Source organism: Desmodus rotundus, chromosome 10 (assembly GCF_022682495.2).
Source record: "Desmodus rotundus isolate HL8 chromosome 10, HLdesRot8A.1, whole genome shotgun sequence".
NCBI classification, from domain to species: Eukaryota; Metazoa; Chordata; class Mammalia; order Chiroptera; family Phyllostomidae; genus Desmodus; species Desmodus rotundus.
The window spans coordinates 66,014,498-66,038,182 of NC_071396.1; the positions used below are offsets into that span (position 1 = coordinate 66,014,498).

At 38.2% G+C, this 23,685-nt stretch overlaps 1 protein-coding gene across 3 annotated transcripts in view; it reads right to left on the reverse strand.

Moving 5' to 3' along the window:
• RALBP1 (ralA binding protein 1) overlaps positions 1 to 23,685 on the reverse strand; it is a 66,901-nt gene that overhangs the window by 2,904 nt on the left and 40,312 nt on the right. For all 3 annotated transcript variants that reach the window (XM_053912722.2, XM_053912723.2, XM_053912724.1), the window contains exons 3-9: positions 21,490 to 21,948; positions 17,899 to 18,248; positions 15,905 to 16,066; positions 14,813 to 14,944; positions 9,815 to 9,922; positions 910 to 1,031; positions 530 to 653 (exon numbers count right to left, since the gene is read on the reverse strand). In XM_053912722.2, coding sequence (XP_053768697.1) covers positions 530 to 653; positions 910 to 1,031; positions 9,815 to 9,922; positions 14,813 to 14,944; positions 15,905 to 16,066; positions 17,899 to 18,248; positions 21,490 to 21,948 — 1,457 coding nt within the window. The remainder of the gene's footprint in view (positions 1 to 529; positions 654 to 909; positions 1,032 to 9,814; positions 9,923 to 14,812; positions 14,945 to 15,904; positions 16,067 to 17,898; positions 18,249 to 21,489; positions 21,949 to 23,685) is intronic.

The following is a 23,685-nucleotide window of genomic DNA, read 5'->3' on the forward strand; positions in this document are numbered from 1 at the left end:
TTATTTGGGGTAAGAAGCAAAAAACTGATCAAAATCATTTAATTTTGTTTTCTTTTAACCACACAGTTGTCTCCCAGTTTCCTAGTGCTGAATTTACTCTCACCCACTGCTTTACAAGTTAAGGACCAAGAGAAAACTTTGTCCCTTATTTCTCCCAGGGGGATATTCAGGAGGTTTTTCATTCTTGCACTAGTACTTCTTTTTTCTGTTCATTTTCTCTGAGAACACAGATCAGGTCACTCAAAGTTGCTCAAACAGGTCCATTCAGGTGAGCCTCACCTTTCAGTGGAAGAGAAGGTCTGTGTGGAACACTACAGTCGGGGAAAGTCACCACACTTTAGAACAGCCTGACAAGGCCACAGCCAACCAGCAGTCAGTTTGCACCTTGCATGCTCTTTAGTAAAACTCATCTCTACTCAGCCTCCCCAGTTAGCTACCAAGGAAGAGAAAAATTCTAAGGGGAAATACATAATCACTATAACTTTCTAGAAGTTAGTGCGATTTTTGGTTATTTTCCCCCAAAACTCACTTCTAGCTCTTCATTCTGCCTCTGTAAATCTTCCAAGATGATCTGAAGCTCCTCTTCATCTTCACTCTCACTTTCGCTTTCAGAGGAGTATTCCTCAGTTTCACTCCGGCCGTGCTGCTGACGGCTATAAGGGTGAGACATCAGAACAAACTTTACCAACAACTACAGAAAATGGTGCTTGTTTGTTACCTCCCTTCTCTTAGATACACGGGGTTTTCACAAGTCTACTGAATATAACACCATTTGTAACACTTCAGAAAGTTAGGATGATTAATTTTGCATGCCTAATTCTTTTATGTGAAAGTCTGAGAGCTGAAACCATTATGCATATATTAAAGTAAACATTTTTGGAAATTTTGAAACTCTTGCCTTTCCTTTACCTCTGAATTTCAGCAATCTCAGCTCTGAGGCGTTCGATCTCTTCTTTTTCTGAGGCAATCTGTCGGCGCAGAAACTGCTCCATGGCTAGAAGTTCCTCCTGTTCAGTCAGAATCTCATTCTCCTAAAATAACGATCATGGTAAACACCTCTGAGAGTATGAGTCAAGGAAATGTCACTTTTGGGGGGTCTTCTATGTTGACTTGAATTCTTTACCCCATACACATAACACAACTTATGAGAAAGCTTGTGCTGCACAACCAAAAAACATCTTGTTTCCGTACTGTCAAGAAAAAGTAAACTAAGTTATTTGGAAGGAACGACTAGATTTTTCTCAAGACAGAAATGTCACTTAGGAGTCCATGTTCTCGTTTTGTAAAGGCTCCTATGGAGCTAGCACACTGGGCACAAAGCCAAAGTCCAAGTTTTTGCTTCCCAGTCCTTTCTGAATACCTTCCCACTTCTCAATAGAGGGAGAGTCTCTTTTAGGGCCAACGTGGTCTCCAGCAGTGTCACTAAGAACAGAACTCAGGACAGAAGAACCCAGGAGATGTACAGCTGGTGTCGGCATCACCTTAAAGCAGATGCTTGAAGGGAAGATGTTCACAGAAGAAATCTCTTACCACAGGCCACCATCCTCCTTAAATCATGCCCCCAGAGATAATATTCAAACAGGAAATATTCTGCTTTAACAAAATATGCATTTCCCAGACTGACTGAATCACCAAAGGGGAAAAATCCCTACCTGCCCGAAATCTAGTAGCCCTTACAACACAAAGAGCGAACACAGACAAAACTGGGGAGGCAACGGAGATGTAAGGCTATGAAAATGAGAGCCAGAGGCAAACAAAGGTCTATAGCATTTCTTTCCAAGCTAACAGGTACCAAGAGGATGAGTACTTGTGATCAAACTAAAAGACACTTATGGTCAAGTCCTAAAGTGAACCGCTCAAGACCCCCTAGATGCACGAAGACTCTCCCTTGGAGATGTAACACACAGTATTTCCCTCGTGTTTTTAAACAGGCACGTTTATGTTCCAAGAATTACTAGATTAAAAAATTCTGAAATTAAGGCGTAATCTGAGACTTCATTCTCTCCTCCTGGGAGAATACTGAATTTTGCAGTATATAATGCACTCCCGTGTATAATGTGCTCCCACATTTTTGGCCCCAACTTCCAGGAATAAAAATCTCTAATTTTTAATTCAATTATTTTATTTATTTATATTTAGATACTTGCTTTTTGTATTATAAAGTAATTTTAGCACTTATTTTTTTATTATGGTACAAGAAATTTTATGTACCAGTAACAAATTTATGATATTTATGCATCATAGAAGATAGATATGGAATTAGTACTACCCACGTATAATGTGCACCCTTATTTTTCCCTCAAAAATTTGGGCAAAAAAGTGTACATTACATATAGCAAAATACAGTAGTTATGTGTTCCTGCTAGGCAAAATAAAGCACTTTACAGAACTGACAGACGAGCACTGACACTTAACAGGCTTTAGGTATCCCACACATCAGTCTCTGGAGGCACAGACTATGCTGTCACAGCCAAGACATTCATTCCTTACTGGTTAAACTCTGGTAATTTCTAGAACAGACTAAGGTTGACATGAGAAATTCAAAATGGAAGAAAGGAGCTCATTTTCAGCTGTACTGCTGGAACAGAATACTCAAGAGCTGTTTGTCAAATCAATGAATGAAAAAACAATTCATCAACAATGGACTCCCACCTGCAAAGAATTAAAATATCTCATGATATCTAATGAGGTGGGAAGCTGTGGTTTGCCAAGATAAGTGTTACTTGTTTTATGTTAATGAAATTGGGTTTTAATAAATTTTCAATTATTAATATTTATAATTAATATAAGTGTTAATAACATTCTATAATAAATATTATTAAAGGACATGTTTTAAATATTTATTAAAGTCTAATCTCATAAATATGAAACAAGTAACACTAGTCTGTGAATTAGCGAAAATACTTACAACTCAGAGATTAAGTAAAGCATCAATCATTCAATAGAAAGTAGGTCTCTTGCTGTAGCAACACGAGTGGGGCGAGGACCCTGATTTGGGAGCCAAGGCCAAGGACTTTTATAAGAAAACGGCAGACAAACTGGACATGGGGGAAATTGCAAGCTTCGACAAGGCCAAGCTAAAAGAGGATGGAGACGGAGGAGAAGAACACCCTGCCAACCAAAGAGAGCACTGAGTAGAAGTGAAGTGAAATATCTTAAGGACCTGGAGGATTCCCCACCCCATCATCTTTGGGACCCCAGTCCTGATGTGGAGAAAAACTACCTGCAAAATGGACACAAGTGACAAACTGCACTATTAACCCAGACATTCCACATCTCTGTCATCAGCCAGTGGTTCTCTGAGAGGGCCCCTCCCCATGCGAACTACTAAATTTTCCAGTTTGCCCTGGGGTACTGTAGAAAATTATTTGTATGATTAATAAAACACACCTTGTGGTATGAAAAAAAAGTAGTTTCTCCAGCTGAACATTTAAACAGACCTGTATGAACAGATTCATACAGAATCACAAAAGACATCAGTAGCCAAAGCAATCTTTAAAAAATGAACAAAGTTGGAGGCATCACATTACCTGATTTCAAAATATACTACATAGCTATAATAATCAAAACAGTATGGTACTAGCATATAGCCAGAAATACAGAACTAATGGAGCAGAATAGAGAGCCAGGAATAAACCCACACATTTATTATCAATTGATCTTTGACTAAGATACCATGAACATACAGTGGGAAAAGAACAGCCTCTTCAAGAAATAATGCTGGGACTTCTGGTCAAGATAGTGGCGTAGGTAGACATGGCTCATCTCCTCTTACAACCACATCAAAATTACAACTAAAATACAGAACAACCATCACTCAGAACTGCCAGGAATCAAGCTGAATGGAAGTCTGTCAACTATGGAATTAAAGAAACCACATCCATCCAGATAGGCAGGAGGGGCTGAGACATGGATGGGGGTGGCCCAAATCCATGAGTGATGGATAAAAATTCAGGAGGGATATATCAGGAGCAAGGGGTCCCAGCCCCATAACAGCACCCCCAGACCAGGGTTCTAGTGCCAGGAAGATAAGTCCCCATGAGTTCTGGCTGCAAAAACAAGGGGGACTGAGTCAGAGGAAGAAACTTTCAGAGCCCCAAGCAGTTCCCCTTAAAGAACCCACACATGGACTTAGATTTATTCCCTCTGACCTTCAGCACTGGGGTAGCACCTTGAAAGGCAACAGTGGCATACACAGAGGAACTGAAATGTCTGGCATCAAGCCAGGAGCTGGGGGATAACATTCTCTCAGATAGAAAGGTGAGCAGAGGCCATTATCCCTTTTCTGAGCTCTACGCTGACAAAGACACAAGGCCAGCAGGAGGATACCGTATGTGAGACTCCATCAACCTGGCTTAACTGTTTGCCCTGCCTTGGAGATCCCCTGAAACTCTGTCCCACCCAACTTATGAGCCCACCCAAATTGTAAACTATGACTTTTCCGTCTAAATGGCTGGTCTTGGCTCATGCTTCACAACTTCCCAAATCCTATCAAACAAGCAACAGCTGGCCCCTAGCCCTGGTACATCTTGCTAAGTGGCCCCAGACCTGGCACTAGCAGTATCAAGCCTAGATTCACAGCTTAGGCTTTGCCTGGGAATCTCGAAACCCAGCACAAGTCTCAGCCACCTCAGATTGCTTATAGCTGAGGCAGGGTGGCCCTGAGCAAAACACAGGTAGGGGCTGACCTTAGCCTGCACCACCTAGGAAATACCAGATCCTGCACAAGCAGTGGACATATACAGACCATGTCCGAGCATCACCACCCTGTCCCTGGACAGCTGATCCTCCAGAGAGCAGAGGTTGGTGGTCAATGGTCACAGCCAGTCTTGCAGCTGATGGTCCTGGGTAAATCCCTCCCACTGATCTGCTAACAGCAATCAAAGTTCAACTGCAAAAGGAGGGTGTACTCAGCACACACACAGACCTCACCTCGAGTACCCAGCTTGCATGATAGGGGAGGCTGTATCAATGGACTCAAAAGAACACCTACTACATTAGGCCACACTACCAAGACAAAGTCATAGCAGCTCTACCTAATACATAGAAACAAACACAGAAAGCCTGCTAAAATGAGGAGACAAAGAAACATGGCCCAAATGAAAGAACAGATCAAGGCTCCAGAAAGAGAAATAAAAAAAATGGAGATAAGCAATCTATCAGATGCAGAGTTCAAAACACTGGTTATAAGTATTCTCAAAGAACTTAGTGAGAACCTCAACAGCATAAAAGAGACCCAGTCAGAAACGAAGAATACTGAAAAAAGAACAATTTACAGGGAAATAACAATAGAGTAGATGAAGCTGAGAATCACATCAATAATTTGGAACGTAAGGAAGCATAATACAACCAATTAGAACAATGAGATGAAAAAAATTCAAAAGAATGCAAATAGGGTAAGCACCCTCTGGGACAACCTCAGGAATGACAATTTTCACATCATAGGGGTGGCAGAAGGAAAAGAGAAAGAGCAAGAAATTGAAAATTTGAAAAAATAATGAAAGAGAGACTTCCAGCCAAGATGGAGGTGTAGGTAGATACACTTTGCATCCTTGCACAATCAAAAGAAGGACAATAAATTTAAAAATAAAAAATAACCACAACAGCCAGAAAATTGAACTGCATAGAAGTCCAACAACAAAGGAGTTAAAGAAGAAACATTCATCTAGACCAGTAGAAAGGGTGGAGATGGGTAGCCGGGGCAGATAGGACTCATGGCAAGGCGGCAGCTCAAGGACCAGGTTGGGCAAGGTGCCAGCTGGTAGACCGAGAGGTCCCACATTTGCCTGCAGATAAACAGGGAACAAAAAACTGGGGAGCGAGACAGACCACGCAACCCAGGGGTCCAGCACAGGGAAATAAGCATCAAAACCTCTGGCTGTAAAAATCTGTGGGGATTGCAATGGTGGGAGAAACTCCTAGCCTCACAAGAGTTTGTTGGAGAGACCCACGGGGTCTTAGAACATACACAAACTCGCCCACCTAGGAATCAGCACCAGAAAGGCCCAATTTGCTTGTGGGAAGCAGGGAAAGTGACTGAAAGCCAACCAAGAGCCAAGCAAAGGCCATTGTTCCCTCTTGGAACCCTCCCACACATACAGTGCCACACAGCAGTGATCATGGTTGCCCCACCCTGACTAATACCTAAGGCTCAGCCCCTTACTATGTAACAAGCACTCCAAGGCAAAGTAATATGGCCCAAATGAAAGAACAGATCAAAAGTCCAAAATTAGAACTAAGCAATGAAGAGATACCCAACCTATCAGATGCAGAGTTCAAAACATTGGTAATCAGGATGCTCACAGAAATGGTTGAATATGGTCACAAAAAGAAGGAAGAAGTGAAGGCTTTAAAAAGTGAAATAAAGGAAAGTGTACAGGGAACCAACAGTGATGGGAAGGAAACGAGGACTCAAATCAATGATTTGGAGCAGAAGGAAGAAATAAACATTCAACCAGAACAGAATGAAGAAATAAGAATTCAAAAAAATGAGGAGAGGCTTAGGAGCCTCCAGAACAACATTAAAGGTTCCAGCATCTGAATCATAGGAGTGCCAGAAGGAGAAGAGGAAGAACAACAAATTAAAAACTTATTTCAACAAATAATGAAGAACTTCCCCAATATGGCAAAGGAAATAGAATTCCAGGAAGTCCAGGAAGCTCAGAGAGTCCCAAAGAAGCTGCACCCAAGAAGCACACACCAAGGCATATCATAATTACATTACCCAATATTACAGATAAGGAGAGAATCTTAAAAGCAGCAAGAGAAAAGGAGAGAGTTACCTACAAAGTAGTTCCCATAAGACTGTCAGCTTATTTCTCCAAAAAAACCCTACAGGCAAGAAGGGGCTGGAGAGAAGTATTTGAAGTCATGAAAGGGAAGGACCTACATCCAAGATTACTGTATCCAGCAAAGCTATCATTTAGAATGGAAAGGCAGATAAAGTGCTTCCCAGATAAGGTCAAGTTAAAGGAGTTCATCATCACCAAGCCATTATTATATGAAATGTAATGGAGATGGGTAGTCGGGAAAAGATGATCAAAAATATGAACAGTAAAATGACAACAAATGTACCACTATCAATACGTGAACCTAAAACAAAAACAATCTAAGCAAACAACTAGAACAGGACAGAATCACAGAAACGGAGATCACATGGAGGGTTATCAGCGGGGAGCTACAGAATGGGGGAAAAGGTACAGGGAATAAGAAGCATAAATGGTAGGTAGAAAATAGACAGGGAGGGTAAGAATAGTATGGGAAATGGAGAAACCAAAGATCTTTTATGTACAACTCATAAGATGGGAGGAATGCTGGTAGGAGTGGGGGTGCAGGGCAGAGGGAAATGAAGTGGAGAAAAAAGAATGGGACAACTGTAATAGCATAATCAATAAAATATATTTAAGAAAAAGAAAAAATAAAGAAATAAAATTTCCCTAATTTGGTGAAGGAAATAGAATGCAACTCCAGGGAGCACAGAGAATCCAAACAAGATGGATGCAAAGAGGTTCACTCCAAGACACATCATAATTAAAAGGCCAAATGTTAAAGATAAAGAGAGAATCTTAAAAGCAGCTTGAGAAAAGTAGAGGGTTACCTACAAAGGAGTCCCTATAAGACTGTCAGCGGATTTCTCAAAAGAAACTTTGCAGGCTACAAGGGACTGCAAGAAATATTCAGTCATGAAAAGCAGGGACCTACAGCAGAGATTGCTCTACCCAACACAGCTATCATTTAGAATTGAAGGGCAGATAAAGAGCTTCCCAGACAAGAAAAACTAAAGCAGTTCATCACCAAATAATTATTATATGAAATGTTAAAGGGACTTATTTGAGAAAAAGAAGATCAAAACTATGAACAATAAAATGGCAATAAATACATATCAACAATTGAATGTAAAAAACAAATTAAGCAAACAAGAAGAACAGAGACAGAATCATGGATACAGAGAGCATTTGGCTGGATGCCAGATTGGGGGGTTGGTGGCAAAATGGGTGAAGAGGTGAGGATATTAAGAAGTACAAACAGGTAGTTACAGAATAGCCATGGAATGTACATACTGTATAGGAAATGGAGTAGCCAAAAAACTTACACCAATGACCCATGGGCATGAACAATGGTGGAAGGGAAGAAATGAGGAAATATGAGACAACTATAATAGTATAATCAATAAAATACAATTAAAAAAACTGATGTTGGTAAACTGGTTTCTACATTCAAAAGAACGAAATTGGACATTTATCTCATTCCATAAAAAAAATAATAATCAACTCAAAATGGTTTAAAATTTTAAATATAAGACCTGAAACCATAAAACTATTAAAAGAAAACATAGGAAAAAGTTCCTTGGTGTTCATGTGGGCAAAAAATATTTTTAGATATACCCCCTAAAACACAGGCAACGAAAGCAAAAATAGATAAATGGAATTGCATCAAATTAAAAATCTTCTTCATAGCAAAGGAAACAATCAACAGGTGAAGAGACAACTAATGCAATAGAATGTATTTGAAAACCATACTTGTCCTGGCTGGTATAGCTCAGTAGGTTGAGCGTGGGCCTGTGAACCAAAGGGTCGCTGGTTCATATCCCAGTCTGGGCATGTGCCTGGATTGTAGACCAGGTTCCCGGTACAGGGAGAACAAGAGGCAACCACACACTGATGTTTTCTCCCATATTTTTCTCTTTCCCTTCCCCTCTTGCTAAAAATAAATAAATAAAATCTTTAAAAAAAAACCCCATACTTGTGATAAGGGATTAATATCCAAAATATTTTGACATTATTTTGGATATTAATAATATAAGGAACTCAAACAACTCTACAGCAAGAAAACAACCCAATTGAAAAATGGGCAAGGGACCTAAAAGACATTTTAAAAGACATACAAATGGCAGCAGATATGTGAAAAGATGTTCAATATCACTAATCATCAGGGAAATACAAATCGAAACCATGATGAGTTATCACCTTACACTTGTTAGCATGGCTACTATCAAAAAACAGAAGATAGTAAGTGTTGGCAAGTATGCAGAAAAAAGGAAACCTTGTACACTGCTGGTGGGAATGTAAGTTGGTACAGCCATTATGAAAAAGAGTAAGGAAATTCCTCAAAAAATAAAAATAGAACAGTCATAATCCAGTAATCCCATTTCTGAATAGATATCCAAAGGAAATGAAAATAGGATATTGAAGAGATACATGAACTCCCATGTGCATTGTAGCAATACTCACAAGGGTCAAAAACATGAAAAAACCCAATCATCAACAGATGAATAGATAAAGATGTGGCGCATACACGTGTATACACACACAGAGGAATATTATTCAACCACGGAAAGAAGGAAATTCTGCCATTTACAACAACACGGATGAACCTGAAGGACATTATGCTAAGTAAAATAAGCCAGACAGAGAAAGGCGAATATTGTATAATCTCACTTGTATGTGGAATCTAAAAGTCAAACTCAAAGAAATATAAAGTAGAAAGGTAGTTACTAGGGGCTGAGGGGTGGGGAAAATGGGAAGATGTTGGTCAAAAGATACAAGTTGCAGTTACATAGGATGAGTAAGTACAGAGACCTAATGCATAGGCATGCTGACTATAGTATTGAATGTTGAAAACATACTAAGAGTAGATTTCAGGTGCTCTCACCACAAAAGAAAAGTAAACTATGGGAGGAGATAATAGTAATTAACCTGACTGTAGTAATCATCTCACTATGTATACCAAATCATCAGATTTATACCTTAAGTATACAGTTTTTATTTTTTTTTAAAAAGCAGCTTGCAAAATAGAGAAAAAGAGTTTAGCTTACCTGGGCAAGGAGAATATTTATAACTTCTTCATTTTCATTCATTTCTTCTTTGGAAACATCCTCTTTTGAAAGACTGGCTATCTCTTGTGCAATCTTGGTTTCACACTCCTGTGGAGTAAGACAAGTGAAAAATAACTGGTCAGCCTATTTATAACACATATTCAACAAATTCACATCATTACCATTTTATAAGTTTCCTACTTGTTTCCTAGAATTAAAAAAATAGCATTTAGCAGTGGAGGAACCATCAGGACAGACGGGCATTTGTTAACTGGGCTTGGAAAACAACACACAGATCTTAACCTGTGGCTACAATGTGAAAAATGTGTAATTCTGGTTAATGTGCTCACCATTTCCATATCCCTTCCACACAAATTGCCTTCTGTGATACCTTTTTTATGGTGGGAAGGAGGGGGTTGATTTTAAGCATACGTTACTTTTAACAAACGTATACAGTCAACTAACCACCACCACAATCATGATGTAGAACATTTCTATCACCACACAAAATATCCTGGGGCTCCTCCACTACCTGCTGGCCCCTGGCAACCACTGATCTGCTCCCCATCGCTACAGTTTTGCCTTTTCCCGAGTTTCACATAAATGTAATCAATCAGTAAGTAGTCTTTTTTGTCTGTTTTTCATTTAGCATAATGCTTTTACAACCCATCTATTCTGTTGTTTGCAGCAGTAGTATGCTGAGTAATACGCCTTGATGTGAATGTACCACAATTTGTTTATCCAATCACAGGTGATAAACATTTGGGTCCTTTCTAGTTTTGAGCTATTATCACGAGGACTGTTATAACATTCTGTATATGCTCTGTGTGGGTATATGCTTTCTTAAATACCTAGGAGTAGGTTTGCTGGGTTATATGGTTACCATATGTTTAACTATAAGAAACTGCCACACTGTTTTCTAAAATTACTGTATTATTTTTCATTACCAAGCGCACTATGAGTATCAGTTGTTCCACATTCTTGTCAATACCTGGTACTTTTAATCTTACCCATTCTAGTTGGTGTGCTATCTCATTGTGATTTTATTTTCTATTTCCTTAATAATGAATAATGTTGATCATCTTTGCGCATGCTTATTTATGATCTGTGTATCATCTTTGTTCAAAGGTACGAATTGCTTGTTGAAATTTTTGCCTTTTTAAAAGTGAATTGTTATTGTAATAAATGTACCACTTTGGGGAGGAACACTATGCATGCATTCTGGGGAGGAGCAGATGCAAACTCTGTGCCTTCTGAATTTTGCTGTGAACCTAAAACTGCTCTAGAAAAAATAAGGTCTAAAAAAATGAACCATTTTGTCTTCTTCTTAAGTTGTAAATATATTTTTTAAAATATATTCTAGTTCAAGTCTTCTGTCTGGTATGTGCTTTTGCAAATATTTTGACACAGCTTATAGCTTGCATATTCATTTTCTTAACAGTCTTTTGAAGAGCATATTTTAAAATTTTGATGAAATGTAACATCAAATTTTTCTTTTATAGTCCCATTTAAGATATCACTGCCTAAGCAAAAGTCAGTAAGATCTTCTGTATTTTCCCCTGGAAGTTTTCTTTAGGTCTTTGTGTATGATTCATTCTGAATTAATTTTAGTATCTACTGTATGAAAGAGTTAAGGTTTTTCTTTTGCATAAAGATATTGAATTATTCCAGTACCACTTGTTGAAGAGAAAATCCTTCTATTGAACTGTCCTAACACCTTTGTTAAACATTAATTGCCTGTGAAATAAGCCAGAAGGTGAGGGACAAATACCATATGATCTCACCTTTAACTGGAACATAATCAACAGAAGAAAAAAGCAAACAAAATATAACCAGAGACACTGAAGTTAAGAACAATCTAACAATAGCCAGGGGGGAGTGGGGAGGGGACAGTGGGGAGAGGGGATTACAGGAACTACTATAAAGGACACATGGACAAAATCAAGGGGGAGGGTGGAGGTGGGGGTAGGAGGTGGATTTGGCTGGGGTGGGGTGGAGGGAAGGGGAGAAAAGGCATACAACTGTAATTGAATAACAATAAAAATTTAAAAAAAAATTAATCACCCTTATATGTATGAGTCTATTTATGACATTCTATTCTGTATGTCTATCCTCGATTAGTGTGGCTTCACAGTAAGTCTTAAAATCAGGTAGTGTGAGTCCACCAGTGCTGTTCTTTTTCAAAACTGTTTAGGCTACTCTTAGTCATTTGTATTTCCATATAAATTTTAGAAGAACTTACTAATTTCTACAAAACCCACCTGTTTATATTTTGACTGGGACTGAATCCATGTATCATTTGAGAAAACCTAACATCTTAATAATATTGAGATATATCACTCCATGTTATTTACCTCTTTTTTCTTTTTAGGTTCAATATTTAATTGCTCACTGCTAATATACAGAAATACAATAGGCTTTTGTATATCTGTTTTGTATCATACAACCTTGCTAAATTCACTGATTAGTTTTTTATAGGTTCCTCGGAATTTGATACGGGGGGGGGCCCATAAAGTGGAATTTATTTATTAAAAATTGTGTATTTATTCTTACATGTTTAAACTTCAGTCACCTTTGAAGTACTCTCCATTTGATGCAATACACCTATCGAGACATTTTTCCACTGCTCAAAACAGTTTTTGAACTTGTAGATTTTGATGCCTTTTTGCACTCCTCTTGTTTTTTGTTTCACCTCTTCCACATCAGCAAAACATTTCCCTTTGAAGACTTTTTTCACCCACGGAAACAAAAAAAGTCACTCAGGGTGAGATCAGGTGAATAAAGAGGGTGGGCCATAGGAGTCATGCCATTTTTTGTTCAAATACTGCTGAACACTCAGCATAGTGTGGGCAGGTGCACTCGTAAATCACCCATCATGAAACGGACAAATGTGTTGAAAGAGTCTTAAAAAAAATTCATGAAGCCGAACACAGCCTCTCACAACAAGGCCAGCTGGTACACTGATACAGATGGGTTCCCAGAACTCTCACCTAGCAGGGAAGCCTGTACTACAAGGGGCCCACCTTCCAGAAGATAATTCCGGCATTTTGGGGTCTCCCCTAGTATGTACGTGATCACGTCATGTACATAGACTTATTTCTCTTTAACCTGCAGGCCTTTTTTTTCTTGCTTCATTGCAATGACCTGAACAAACCTCCAGTACAACATTGGGTACAAGTGGTAAAAGCAGAACTCTTTGCCTTGTACACCCAATCTTAGGGAGAAAGCATTTAGATTTTTGCCATTAAGTACGTCAGTTATAAAATTCTTCACAGATGCACCCTTTATCCGGCTGAAAAAGTTGTTTGCTGAGAGTTTTTATCATGAGTGTTGAATTCTGCCAATGTTTTTCTGTTGACATGATCTTATGTGTTTTCCTATTTTTAATCTGTTAACATAATGAATTATTTGCTTCTATCTTTAAAAGTCATTCATTCCTCAAAGTTGAAAAACACTTGACAGAACCTCTGAGTATTTTGTGAATTAAAAAGCAGGCATGGAAAGATAACATCAAGAAAACTGATAATGATAAACCATCCCTTTGTTATTGGCTCTGTTTTTTTTATGTCATGATTCCTTTATCCAAGAAAGATCCAGAAGCAAGAGAAATAAAAGCCAAAGCTGTCTTAGTCCTGTCCTAGGTAGAGACTATTCGTTTAAGGACATAGGCAATGCTACCTGGTTAACAGTAACAACCATGAGGCCTGGCTGGTCAGTCTAAAACCTGATTCCAGGTTGAAACATGAAGGGAATAATAATAATCACTACAACAACAACAACAGTAATAGTAGTAATAATATTAATAAACAGGCACAGGAAGCAAAATACACAGAGGGCTTCTGCTAGTCTGCTAGTCCTGGAGTGCATGTGTAAAAATCTCATCAATGTTTCCTTTTTTAAAATTACAATTGGCATTCATTATTATTTCACATTCATTTCAAGTGTAAAGCACAGCAGTTAAATGATTATATAATTTACAAAACGGCCCCCCAATAATTTAAGTACCCACCTGACACCATACACAGTTATCACAATATTACTGACTATATTCCCTGTGCTGGACTTTACATCCCCATGACTGTTCTGTAACTACCAATCTGTACTTCTCAATCCCTTTACTTTTCACCCATCCCCCAACCTCTCTTCTCTCTGGCAGCCATCAGTCTGTTGTCTACATCTATGAGTCTATTTCTGTTTCGTTTGTTCATGTATTTTGTTTTTTAGACTACATATATTAAGTGAAATTATTGAATGTTTCTTTTCTGACAAAGCTATCTTCCACATCAATGTAAACCTCTAACCTCAAAGCAGCAAAAGTACTTGAGTAGTCTTTGACTGTTAACATGATCACGATGGCAACCCACCACCAAACATGCTCTCCCCGTTTGACATAAGCTACCTGATGTTCCATGGAAGGGCTATTTGGATCCTGCCACTGAATCTGCAGGTGGGTTGTAAGACGGTCCAGAGATTTGGAATATTAGCACTGTGTGCAGCTGGGAAACTCCATCCCAGAGCCAGGCAACATATACTAAACTACAAGGGAGATCAAAAGCCTGACTCACGTATCCCAAACTTAATCAGGAGTCACATGCCACTCTTCCTATTACTAGGTAAAGAAAGTCCCTCCTGACCTTTAGCACCTCCATATACTTCCAAAGAGCTGACTCAAATTCCTCAGAAGTCTCTGAAATGTATCTCTCCAATTGCTTCTCATACTTAGGAAAATGTTTACAGGTACAACCAACCAGGAAATAACAAAATGTCTTTTAGTAATATAATTTGTTTAAATGAAACATTTCTTGGAGACTAAGCTGAAGAACCAATAATCCAGAACCAGGAACATCTAAACAAACAAATTTCCCACCAGGGACTTCCACTTCAAGAGACATGTATATACTGTATTTTTAAAAGAAATAATGTAAAAGACTATATAAAAGATTCTAGCACATTCTTTTTATTACAAATATGATGTACCAAAATAATAAATTTACTCACTTGTCTTTTAGCTTCTCTCAGTTTTCTTTTGAGTGCTGTCAAAATTCTTTGTACTTCCCATAATCTTTCTTCTTTAGATAAATCCTTTATCCCACCCTGCAGATCTCGATGTAAACAATTCAAAAGAAACTCCTGGAAAACAATAAACCACACACTTCTGATCATTCATATCTTATCATCTTAAAATAAAACCATGTCATTTATAAAGATATAGAATCAACTGTTTTTCAATTATCACTAAAAGAATGAAATAACAGCACAAGTTATTTTTTAAGAATTTACCTGAAAAACCATTCTTATTTGTTTTGCCTAGTCATTGGGTTCTCATTAATTTACATTAGAAAACAGAAGTTAATTTACATCCCTTTTCCCAACACAGGATCAAGTAAGAAATGGGAGCTCAGAGCAAGTGGAAAGAAAAAAAAAAAGCAAGCAGGGATTTGATAACATGCATGCAAATAAAAGATGTAACAATTATCAAATGTAAGCAAATTTCTTATTTAGTCCTGAATTTCTTACTCAGCTTGCCAAATACACATACAACCAAATGGCACTGTTTTGTTTTGTTCCAAGCACAGGATTTGGGGTCAAATCCGGGTTCTATAGCTTAGTAACCATGTGTGTCAGAGTAAGTTATTTAAAATATCAGTATTCTTATCCATAAAACACAGTCAATAACAGCAACCTTGTCTGGATAAGCTAATATTTTTGGACAGCTTACAATGTGCCTGGCACCATGCTGCATCTTTAATGCATTATCTCATTTATTGTAATCTTCACATCAAACCTATGAGAGGGCTCAATTTAAAATGAGATCACTAGGCTTAAAGGGGTTAAGCAATTTGCCTAAAATCAGTCCACTGGAAGCAGAGCAAGAATTTAAAGCCAGGTTTTTTATTTCAAAACCTATGCTCTCTCCATGATATTCTGACTTAATTGGCATGTTAACATGTGCCTAACAGAGCTCCAGACATACTCTAGAAAGTACTCAGTGAACAAGAGTTCATCTTCATCATTACCATCATCAGTCTCCAAACAGGTTAGAGCAAAAGTAGGCTCTTTAGGGCTACAGCACAGACTGAGCTCACACACCTGTCTTCTGATCTCCTCCTTGATGCTTTCCTGGGTCTCTGGCAGTGTGGGGATAGTGGCCATGTTAGACCAGCGAAGAGGTTTTGTCACTTGCTTTAATATCACATTTCCAAAGAGCTCTTGCACGTGTGTGAAAAACACATACAGGACACGATTGCTAATCTAAGAAAAAAAACATTTGCAAGAAAACTATTATTTTATTTTATTTGTGTCTATTGCATAGTACATCCTTTAATCCCAGACACGTGAATGAAAGTTTTCCTCAGTAGTGACTATACCTGCTTTGCTAATTAGCAGACAATTTAAAGAAGAGAATAAAGAACCCTGAAACATCAACCCAAAAGAACCTGTGCACCCCAATGTTCATAGCAGCACAATTTACAATAGCCAAGTACTGGAAGCAACCTAAGTGCCCATCAACAAATGAGTGGATCCAAAAACTATGGTATATTTACACAATGGAATTCTACACAGCAGAGAGAAAGAAGGAGCTTATACCCTTTGCAACAGCATGGATGGAACTGGAGAGCATTATGTTAAGTCAAATAAGCCAGACGGTGAGGGACAAATACCATATGATCTCACCTTTAACTGGAACATAATAAATAGAAAAAAAAAAAAAAGCAAACAAAATATAACCAGAGACATTGAAGTTAAGAACAATCTAACAATGGACAGGGGGGAGTGGGGAGGGGACAGTGAGGACAGGGGATTACAGGAACTACTATAAAGGACACATGGACAAAACCAAGGGGGAGGGTGGAGGTGGGGGAGGGAGGGGGGTTTGGCTGGGGTGGGGTGGAGGGATGGGGAGAAAAGGCACACAACTGTAATTGAATAACAATAAAAAATTTTTTTTTAAAGTTAAAAAAAAAGAGAAGAGAATGAAAGAATTTGAGTTAAGTCATGTACTTAAGCACCATAAGGAACTAGAAAGGAAAGGATGCAAAAGCTGATGACCATCAATGTTTTCCTTCCTAACCCTATATTAACTGATTTTTTAAAAATCTTACGTCTTTTTAATGTTATTTTGAGACCTTGTAACACACACAACTTGGTCTATTGAAGACTATGAAGGCAGTCAGAGCACTTGCAGTTGTAAAGCTGGGCTGAGAGTTTGAGACCTCACTCCAGAAACAAAGCCTTCTGGGTACATGTGCATAGCCAGTGTTTAAATGTTAAGTTCATATGCCAGATCAGGACATTAAGTCGGCTGAAAGGCTAATAAAATAAATTACTTTCTACCTACAACTTACCCTTACAACACACTTGAATCTTCTATAATACTATCATCCCTATCAGAGTTATATTATTTACCCAATTCTGAAATCATGACTAAAATATAAAAATCATCTCATTTTTTTTTTTTTTGCCATTTGTGTTTGGCCCATATGATATCAGTAACTAAAGTAAAAGAAAAAACACACGCTCTATGTGAGGGCCAAGTGAGCAGCAATAAATGAAGGCCAAGTACTTCTGTTATAAAGAGATACCAATTAACAGTAACGTCTTCTCAGATTAAGATTCTACAACATGCTTCTCTAGGATCTATCTTTATGAATGGAATCCTCACATTAAATTCCTAATCAAACAAATGTAAGGTCTCTTTGTGCCTGAATCTGATGTGTGATATAAGTAAGCAATAATACTATTTGAAGAAATAGCTGAGATCTTTAGAATTCTGTAGATGAACTATGTAATGGCAGGTACCATGGGCTCCTCTTCTACTGACGACAGACCACTATTATCAGGAACTGGTTTATAAACCCATACCAAAGACTATAGAATATTCACATTATTATAGCTACAAGCCAATGGGCAAATATGTTCATCATCCTCTATGTTGACATTGTCCATACTATGAAAGAAAAAAAAAAAACCACTATTCAGGCTAAACCATTATCTACTTTTGCTGGTTAATTGCTCTGGGTGCAACTAAGCAACCAACGTGTTCCCCTCCAGTCCCCAAGGCCAGCATCAGAGGGCAGACGTACCTGAACGGTTGGGCTGAGCACTATAGAAATGTTCTGTATATTCATTTTTGTTTCCAGTTCCTTTGCGATAACATGGTCCATGTGCACAATCAGCCAGGAAATCAGAAGATAGTTACATTCTGGCAGTTCTTTCAGTAAGCGTTGGAATTCCTGCACTTTCTCGCTCTCTGTGCTCCTCCCACAAGCCTCTTCAAAGCGAGGCATAAGCTCTTTGGTAAGCAGATTTTCTGGAAGTTCTCGCAAATACTGCTTCAGCAAACTGGCTACGGTGTTGGGCTCATATTCTTCCAAATTTGGAGACTCCTCTCTGTCATAGGCTGCCTTCAGCTCATCCACCTTTGATTTAATTCCTTAAAACATTCAGAGAGAAAGAGAATATCGAGGAAAAAAAAATCAAACAGCTTTCTTCACCCTTGTACCCACCCCTGGGGAGAGATCTGAAAAAAGCCAATCTGACAACAACAAACCTCTAGTTACAGGAGTATTTAGCTGTACAATTCTTCTGTAAACAAGATAATAATGAAACACTGTAATTCAAAGAGGATGAATTTAACCAAAAGCTAAATGATAACGGAAAACTCAATAATCAAAACAAAAGTCATAGCAACCACGAACGCATTACGCAAATATGCCAATCAACTCTGTGGAAAAACTTTAATTTAAAGATAGGTAGATAAAAAACTAACTTACAATCTAAGCATAAAGTCTTGTTCTACATGGGCGGCCAACTGCTTTTTCTAACTAGTCACAAGACTGAAAACATGAAAACAACTCAGCATATATGCATGCGTCAAAAAACTGTGGGTAATTACATTTCTATCAGTAAAAATTGTATCACAAATGCAAACAGTGAGTTTGCTATCTAAACAAATGTGTGGTTCTTTGAAAATTATTTGCCCTTAAGTAATCCCCATCTAATTTCTATTTTCAAGTTTGAATTCTTTATATATTTTCTTAATCTGGAATAGAGCTAGAACAAAAAAAAAGTAAAATTTGAGTTTTTTAAATAAAATCGTTTTGCTTGTCTTACTGGACAGAAAGAAACACTGACACACAAAATAAATGCTTTTCAAACATTATATAAATTGTTAAGGCTTTAGTCCAATCTGCATTTCAGTGACATAGTTCAGTGACAGTGACCACTCCTAAGAGTACAATGCAGCCTTCTGTTGTTTTTAATACTTAAAACTTTAGGCCAATTATCAGAAATAAGCAACAACTTAAGGCTGAGAGATTGTAATGGCAAATGAGAGAATACTAAAGTGTCATCTAATCTGAACAGCCTCTTACACTTAATAACACTGACATCTGGGCTTTGGCATTCCTTATGTGAAAACCTTTTAATGGTATTATAATCAATGTGTAACTCATCTAGCAGTGACAAAATCAGTACTCCAAAGATGAAAATAATGTGAATCTCATTTTTATATCTTTATTTTGAGGGAGAAAAATTAGAAAATTAATTCCCATTTTCTTATTATTATGAGTGAAACACAGTGAGTGATAACTCTAACTGAAATTCTTGACAAAGACTTCCTTTCTCTCTCACATTTATTTTACATATTTAATTCCCCCCCCCCCAAAATTGCCTACCCAGAAAATTGCACAAGTAAACAATTAGAATGTATTTGGTTTGTTGTTACCCTGGAATTGTTATCAAAATGACTTCCTCTGAAAAACTGGATACTTCAAATAAAGTATCTCAGGTACAGAAAGAGCATATGCAAAATAATATTAACATATATTTAAATTTTAAAACTGGAACTTGTATATGAATAAGTGAGAATCAAAAATCTCCAGCAGAAAACAATATTATTAGCATTCAAAAAAAAGTCACAGCTGTAAACTCTGCAGGCCACTGTGTGCTGGGATGCCGCTTACCGCCAGAGCAAAAACGATAAACAACAAATCGATCAAAGCAGGAGTTCAACCCCCAGAGTCGACAGGAACAGCTCCGTTTGAATGCTGTGCCTCACAAACAAAGGAGTTCTGCAACTCTGACTCTCCAAAAGGTACAAACATCAAAAATAGCTCAAAGACAAAAGAATTTTTTGAGCGAAGTTGTAGAACTCTTCACAGAAATTTTCACCTAAACCAAATTTTCTTCATGCCTACCAAACCCATGTAAGAGAAGCAGCTTATGTTAATTCTGTTTAATCCTCCTTTAAAAATCAATTCATCATAACATAATCTTAAAAGTCAAAATTTCAAATTCATTTAAATGTTTATTTTTATGTTACTAAGAAGTTATAAGTAAATCAAATTCAATTTCTAATTTATTTTCTATAAAATAGTACCATTTGAGCCAAAATACTCTTAAATGATAATGTTGTCTATAGGATTACATAAATGGTTTCCCCAATTATCAAAACGTCTGCCTTTTCTCAACAAAACTTTTTTTTTTAATATTTTATTTACTTATTTTTAAAGAGGGGAAGGGACGGAGAAAGAGAGGGAGAGAAATATCAATGTGTGGTTGCCTTTCATGTGCCCCCAACTGGGGACCTGGTCTGCAACCCAGGCATGTGCCCTGACTGGGAATTGAACCTGTAACCTTTTGGTTCATAGGCCAGCATTCAATCCACTGAGCCACACAAGCCAGGGCTCAACAAAACTCAAATATCAACTCTATTTTGTAGAAATGTATACAAACTAATTAAATGGAAAAACTAAGTCTAATTTCTTCGTAAATTCTAAATGTGTATTACTAACTCATGAAAATATGTGACTAACAATAAGTTTTATAAAATAAATCTCTAGTACCAGAATTGAGTCACGGGAATGTAGTGGCTTGAACACATGTTGTCAGAGGTCAGGATTTTCATATTATAGCAACACAAGTCATAGTGGTTTGTATGAAATTCTTTTACTTCAAATAGTATACATTTTGCTTGATTTCAGACACCCAATATGAATTATATTCTTGCCAACTATGAAATTTTAATTTCATACGCATGCAACAGAGAAAAATGGAAAATCAGTTTCACTGACAGCTGCACATGCTGACAGAAGCATTCACATTTGGGGCCTAACTACTTAGCAAATAACATTTCATGTCCCTTAATCAACTCAGGAAATACATTATATAATTGTGCCAATAAATGTGTCTCTTGACCAAGAAGCATCCTCAGTCCAGATTCCTGCCTTCTCCCACTAACCTCCCTCACAACACAGCCTCTGCTCAGAGAGGGAAGGTAAGAAGAATAAGGCAGAGTCTGAGTGCACACAAGCTTCTTCCCATTCCAGGCTGCCGCAAGCTGTGCTCAACTCATACGTAAATCCTCCTAATGAAAAGGAGTATCATAAAAATCAAATTGCCAATACACACATACATACACACAGTTCAAATGGAAGAATCAAGGAAATGAATAAGCCTTAGGACCATGTCATAATTTTCCTCACAAGTTATTGTTTGTCCTTTCTTTGAAAAACGAATGCAATATACAGATGATGTATCATAGAATGGTACACTTGAAACCTATATAATTTTATTAACCAATGACATCCCAATAAATTAAAAAATAGACAAACACCAGAAAAAATGGAAGTGAAGTTAATTTTTAAAAACCATCAAGTCCGTGTCCCCAATACCTGAAACTCTGTAGATGCCTTCACACTTCATGCCATACTTCTCTACATAATCTACACATTCACGGAAAACTGCCGGCAGTCGAATACCATCATACATCATGGTCCTCTCTGCTGCATCAGCCAAAGGAATTCCAAAAATGGGTTTGAGATTTGGAACATCAATCTGAGGCACCTCTGGCTCCTGAATTGGCTTCTTCTTTTTCTTCTTTTCTTTCCACTGTTTAACAACATCAGCTGCTGTCAAGTCTTTTGACTTCTTCTCTTTATGTTTTTCTTCTTTGTGTTTTTCTTCTTTATGCTTTTCCTCCTTGGGTTTCTCTTTTATTTTAAAATCCTTCTCTTTCTTTTTAGAAAAGCTGGGCTTCTTGAAAACATGGATTCCCTTGGATCTCTTCATTTTGGAAGGACTTTCAGCTTCATCTCCAGAGCTATCCTCCTGAAAGGCAGCATAGCCTTCAGCTGTGAAAGAAATGTGGGGAGTGTAAGTTATATGTTTGTTTAATGTCAAACTGTCCATATGCTTTTTAAGTACAAGACAAAAATGCTCGCTGGCACTAGATACCTAGCTTTTCACATCATGCCCAACCCCTCTTTGGTACTTACTCCCAGCAAAAAACGGGTTTCCTCACCGCTGAAAGATGTCGCAGTGACATCTTCTCCTGACCACAAGAAGGCAACACAGAGAGAGCTGCTTTAGGTTAATTTTATATGTGTTGTAAGTGGAATTTTGGCAAACCAAGTATTCCAAATGCACAGGACAAGTTCTATACAAAGGGCTATACTAATTCCCTTTGAAAGCAACCGTGAGGCTGATGTGGCCCCTGGTGAAAATGAGTTTGACACCTCTGCTTTAGAGAGAGGGGAAGGGAGAGAGAGAAACATCCATAAGTTGCCTCTTGCACGCCCCTAACTGAGGACCTGGCCTGCAACCCTGGCATGTGCTATGACCAGGAATTGAACCAGTAACCTTTTAGTTCATAGGCTAGTGTTCAATCCACTGAGACACCCTAACCAGGACCATTAATAGCAGAAATCTTAAGGGCATACATAATACCATGATGCATAGCAACTTGAGTTCTCAGACACTGCTGGTGGGAGTGTAGGCTGATACAACCACTCTGGGAAGCTGTTTTGCAGCATCCACTAATGCTGAATGAAATACGCATAGCCTGTGAGTGAACAGTTCTACTCCCAGGCATATACACAGGACAAATGCATAATCATGCACAATGATGTTTATAGAAGCACTCTCCATGACAGTCACAAACTGAAAACAACCCAAATGACCCGGAACAGTTGAATGGATAAATAAATTCTAGTATTTCTAATATACTAAAGCAATGAAAATGAACAAAATACTACAGCATGAAAAAACATGGGTGAATCTAACAAACAAAACATTGGGCAAAAGAAACTAGACATAAAACCCACCCCCTCTGTTTCCAAATGCAAAACTACGCAAGATCAAGCTGTGCTGAAAGAATTATACCTCTGGGAGGGGTGGGAGACTCCCTGTGCAAGATCTACAAAGGGAATTCTAAGTGCTCATAAAGCTCCATTTCCAGACCCTTGCAGTAGTTTCACAGGAACATCCTTTTTGTGATAACTCATCAAGCTTTACACAATCTGTATGTGCATTCTATCTGCCTCAAAAATAAATTAACTTAAAAATACCATGAAATTCAACTTCTGGCCAAGAAGCACACATAGGTAAATACACTTTGCATTCTTGCACAACCAAAAGAAGGACAACAACAAATTTAAAAACCAAAAACAACCAGAACTGCCAGAAAATAGAACTGTATGGAAGTCCAACAACCAAGGAGTTAAAGAAGAAACATTCATCCAGGCCAGGAGGGGCGAAACCCATAGACAGGGCAGAGAGGATGAACAGCAAGACAGTGGCTGGCAGACCCGGGGATCCCACATTTGCGTGCAGATAAACCGGGAGGAACAACTAGGGAGTGAGACAGACCACACAACTCAGGGTTTCAGCATGAGGGAAAAAAAGCCTCAACCTCTGGCTGTAAAACCTGCAGAGACTGCAGCAGCAGGAGAATCGCCCAGCCTCACAGGAAGAGTTCACTGGAGAGACCCACAGGGTCCTAGAAAGTACACAAACCCACCCATCTGGGAATCAGCAACAGAAGGGCCCAATTTGCTTGTGGGTAGCAGGGGAAGTGACTGAAAGCCAGC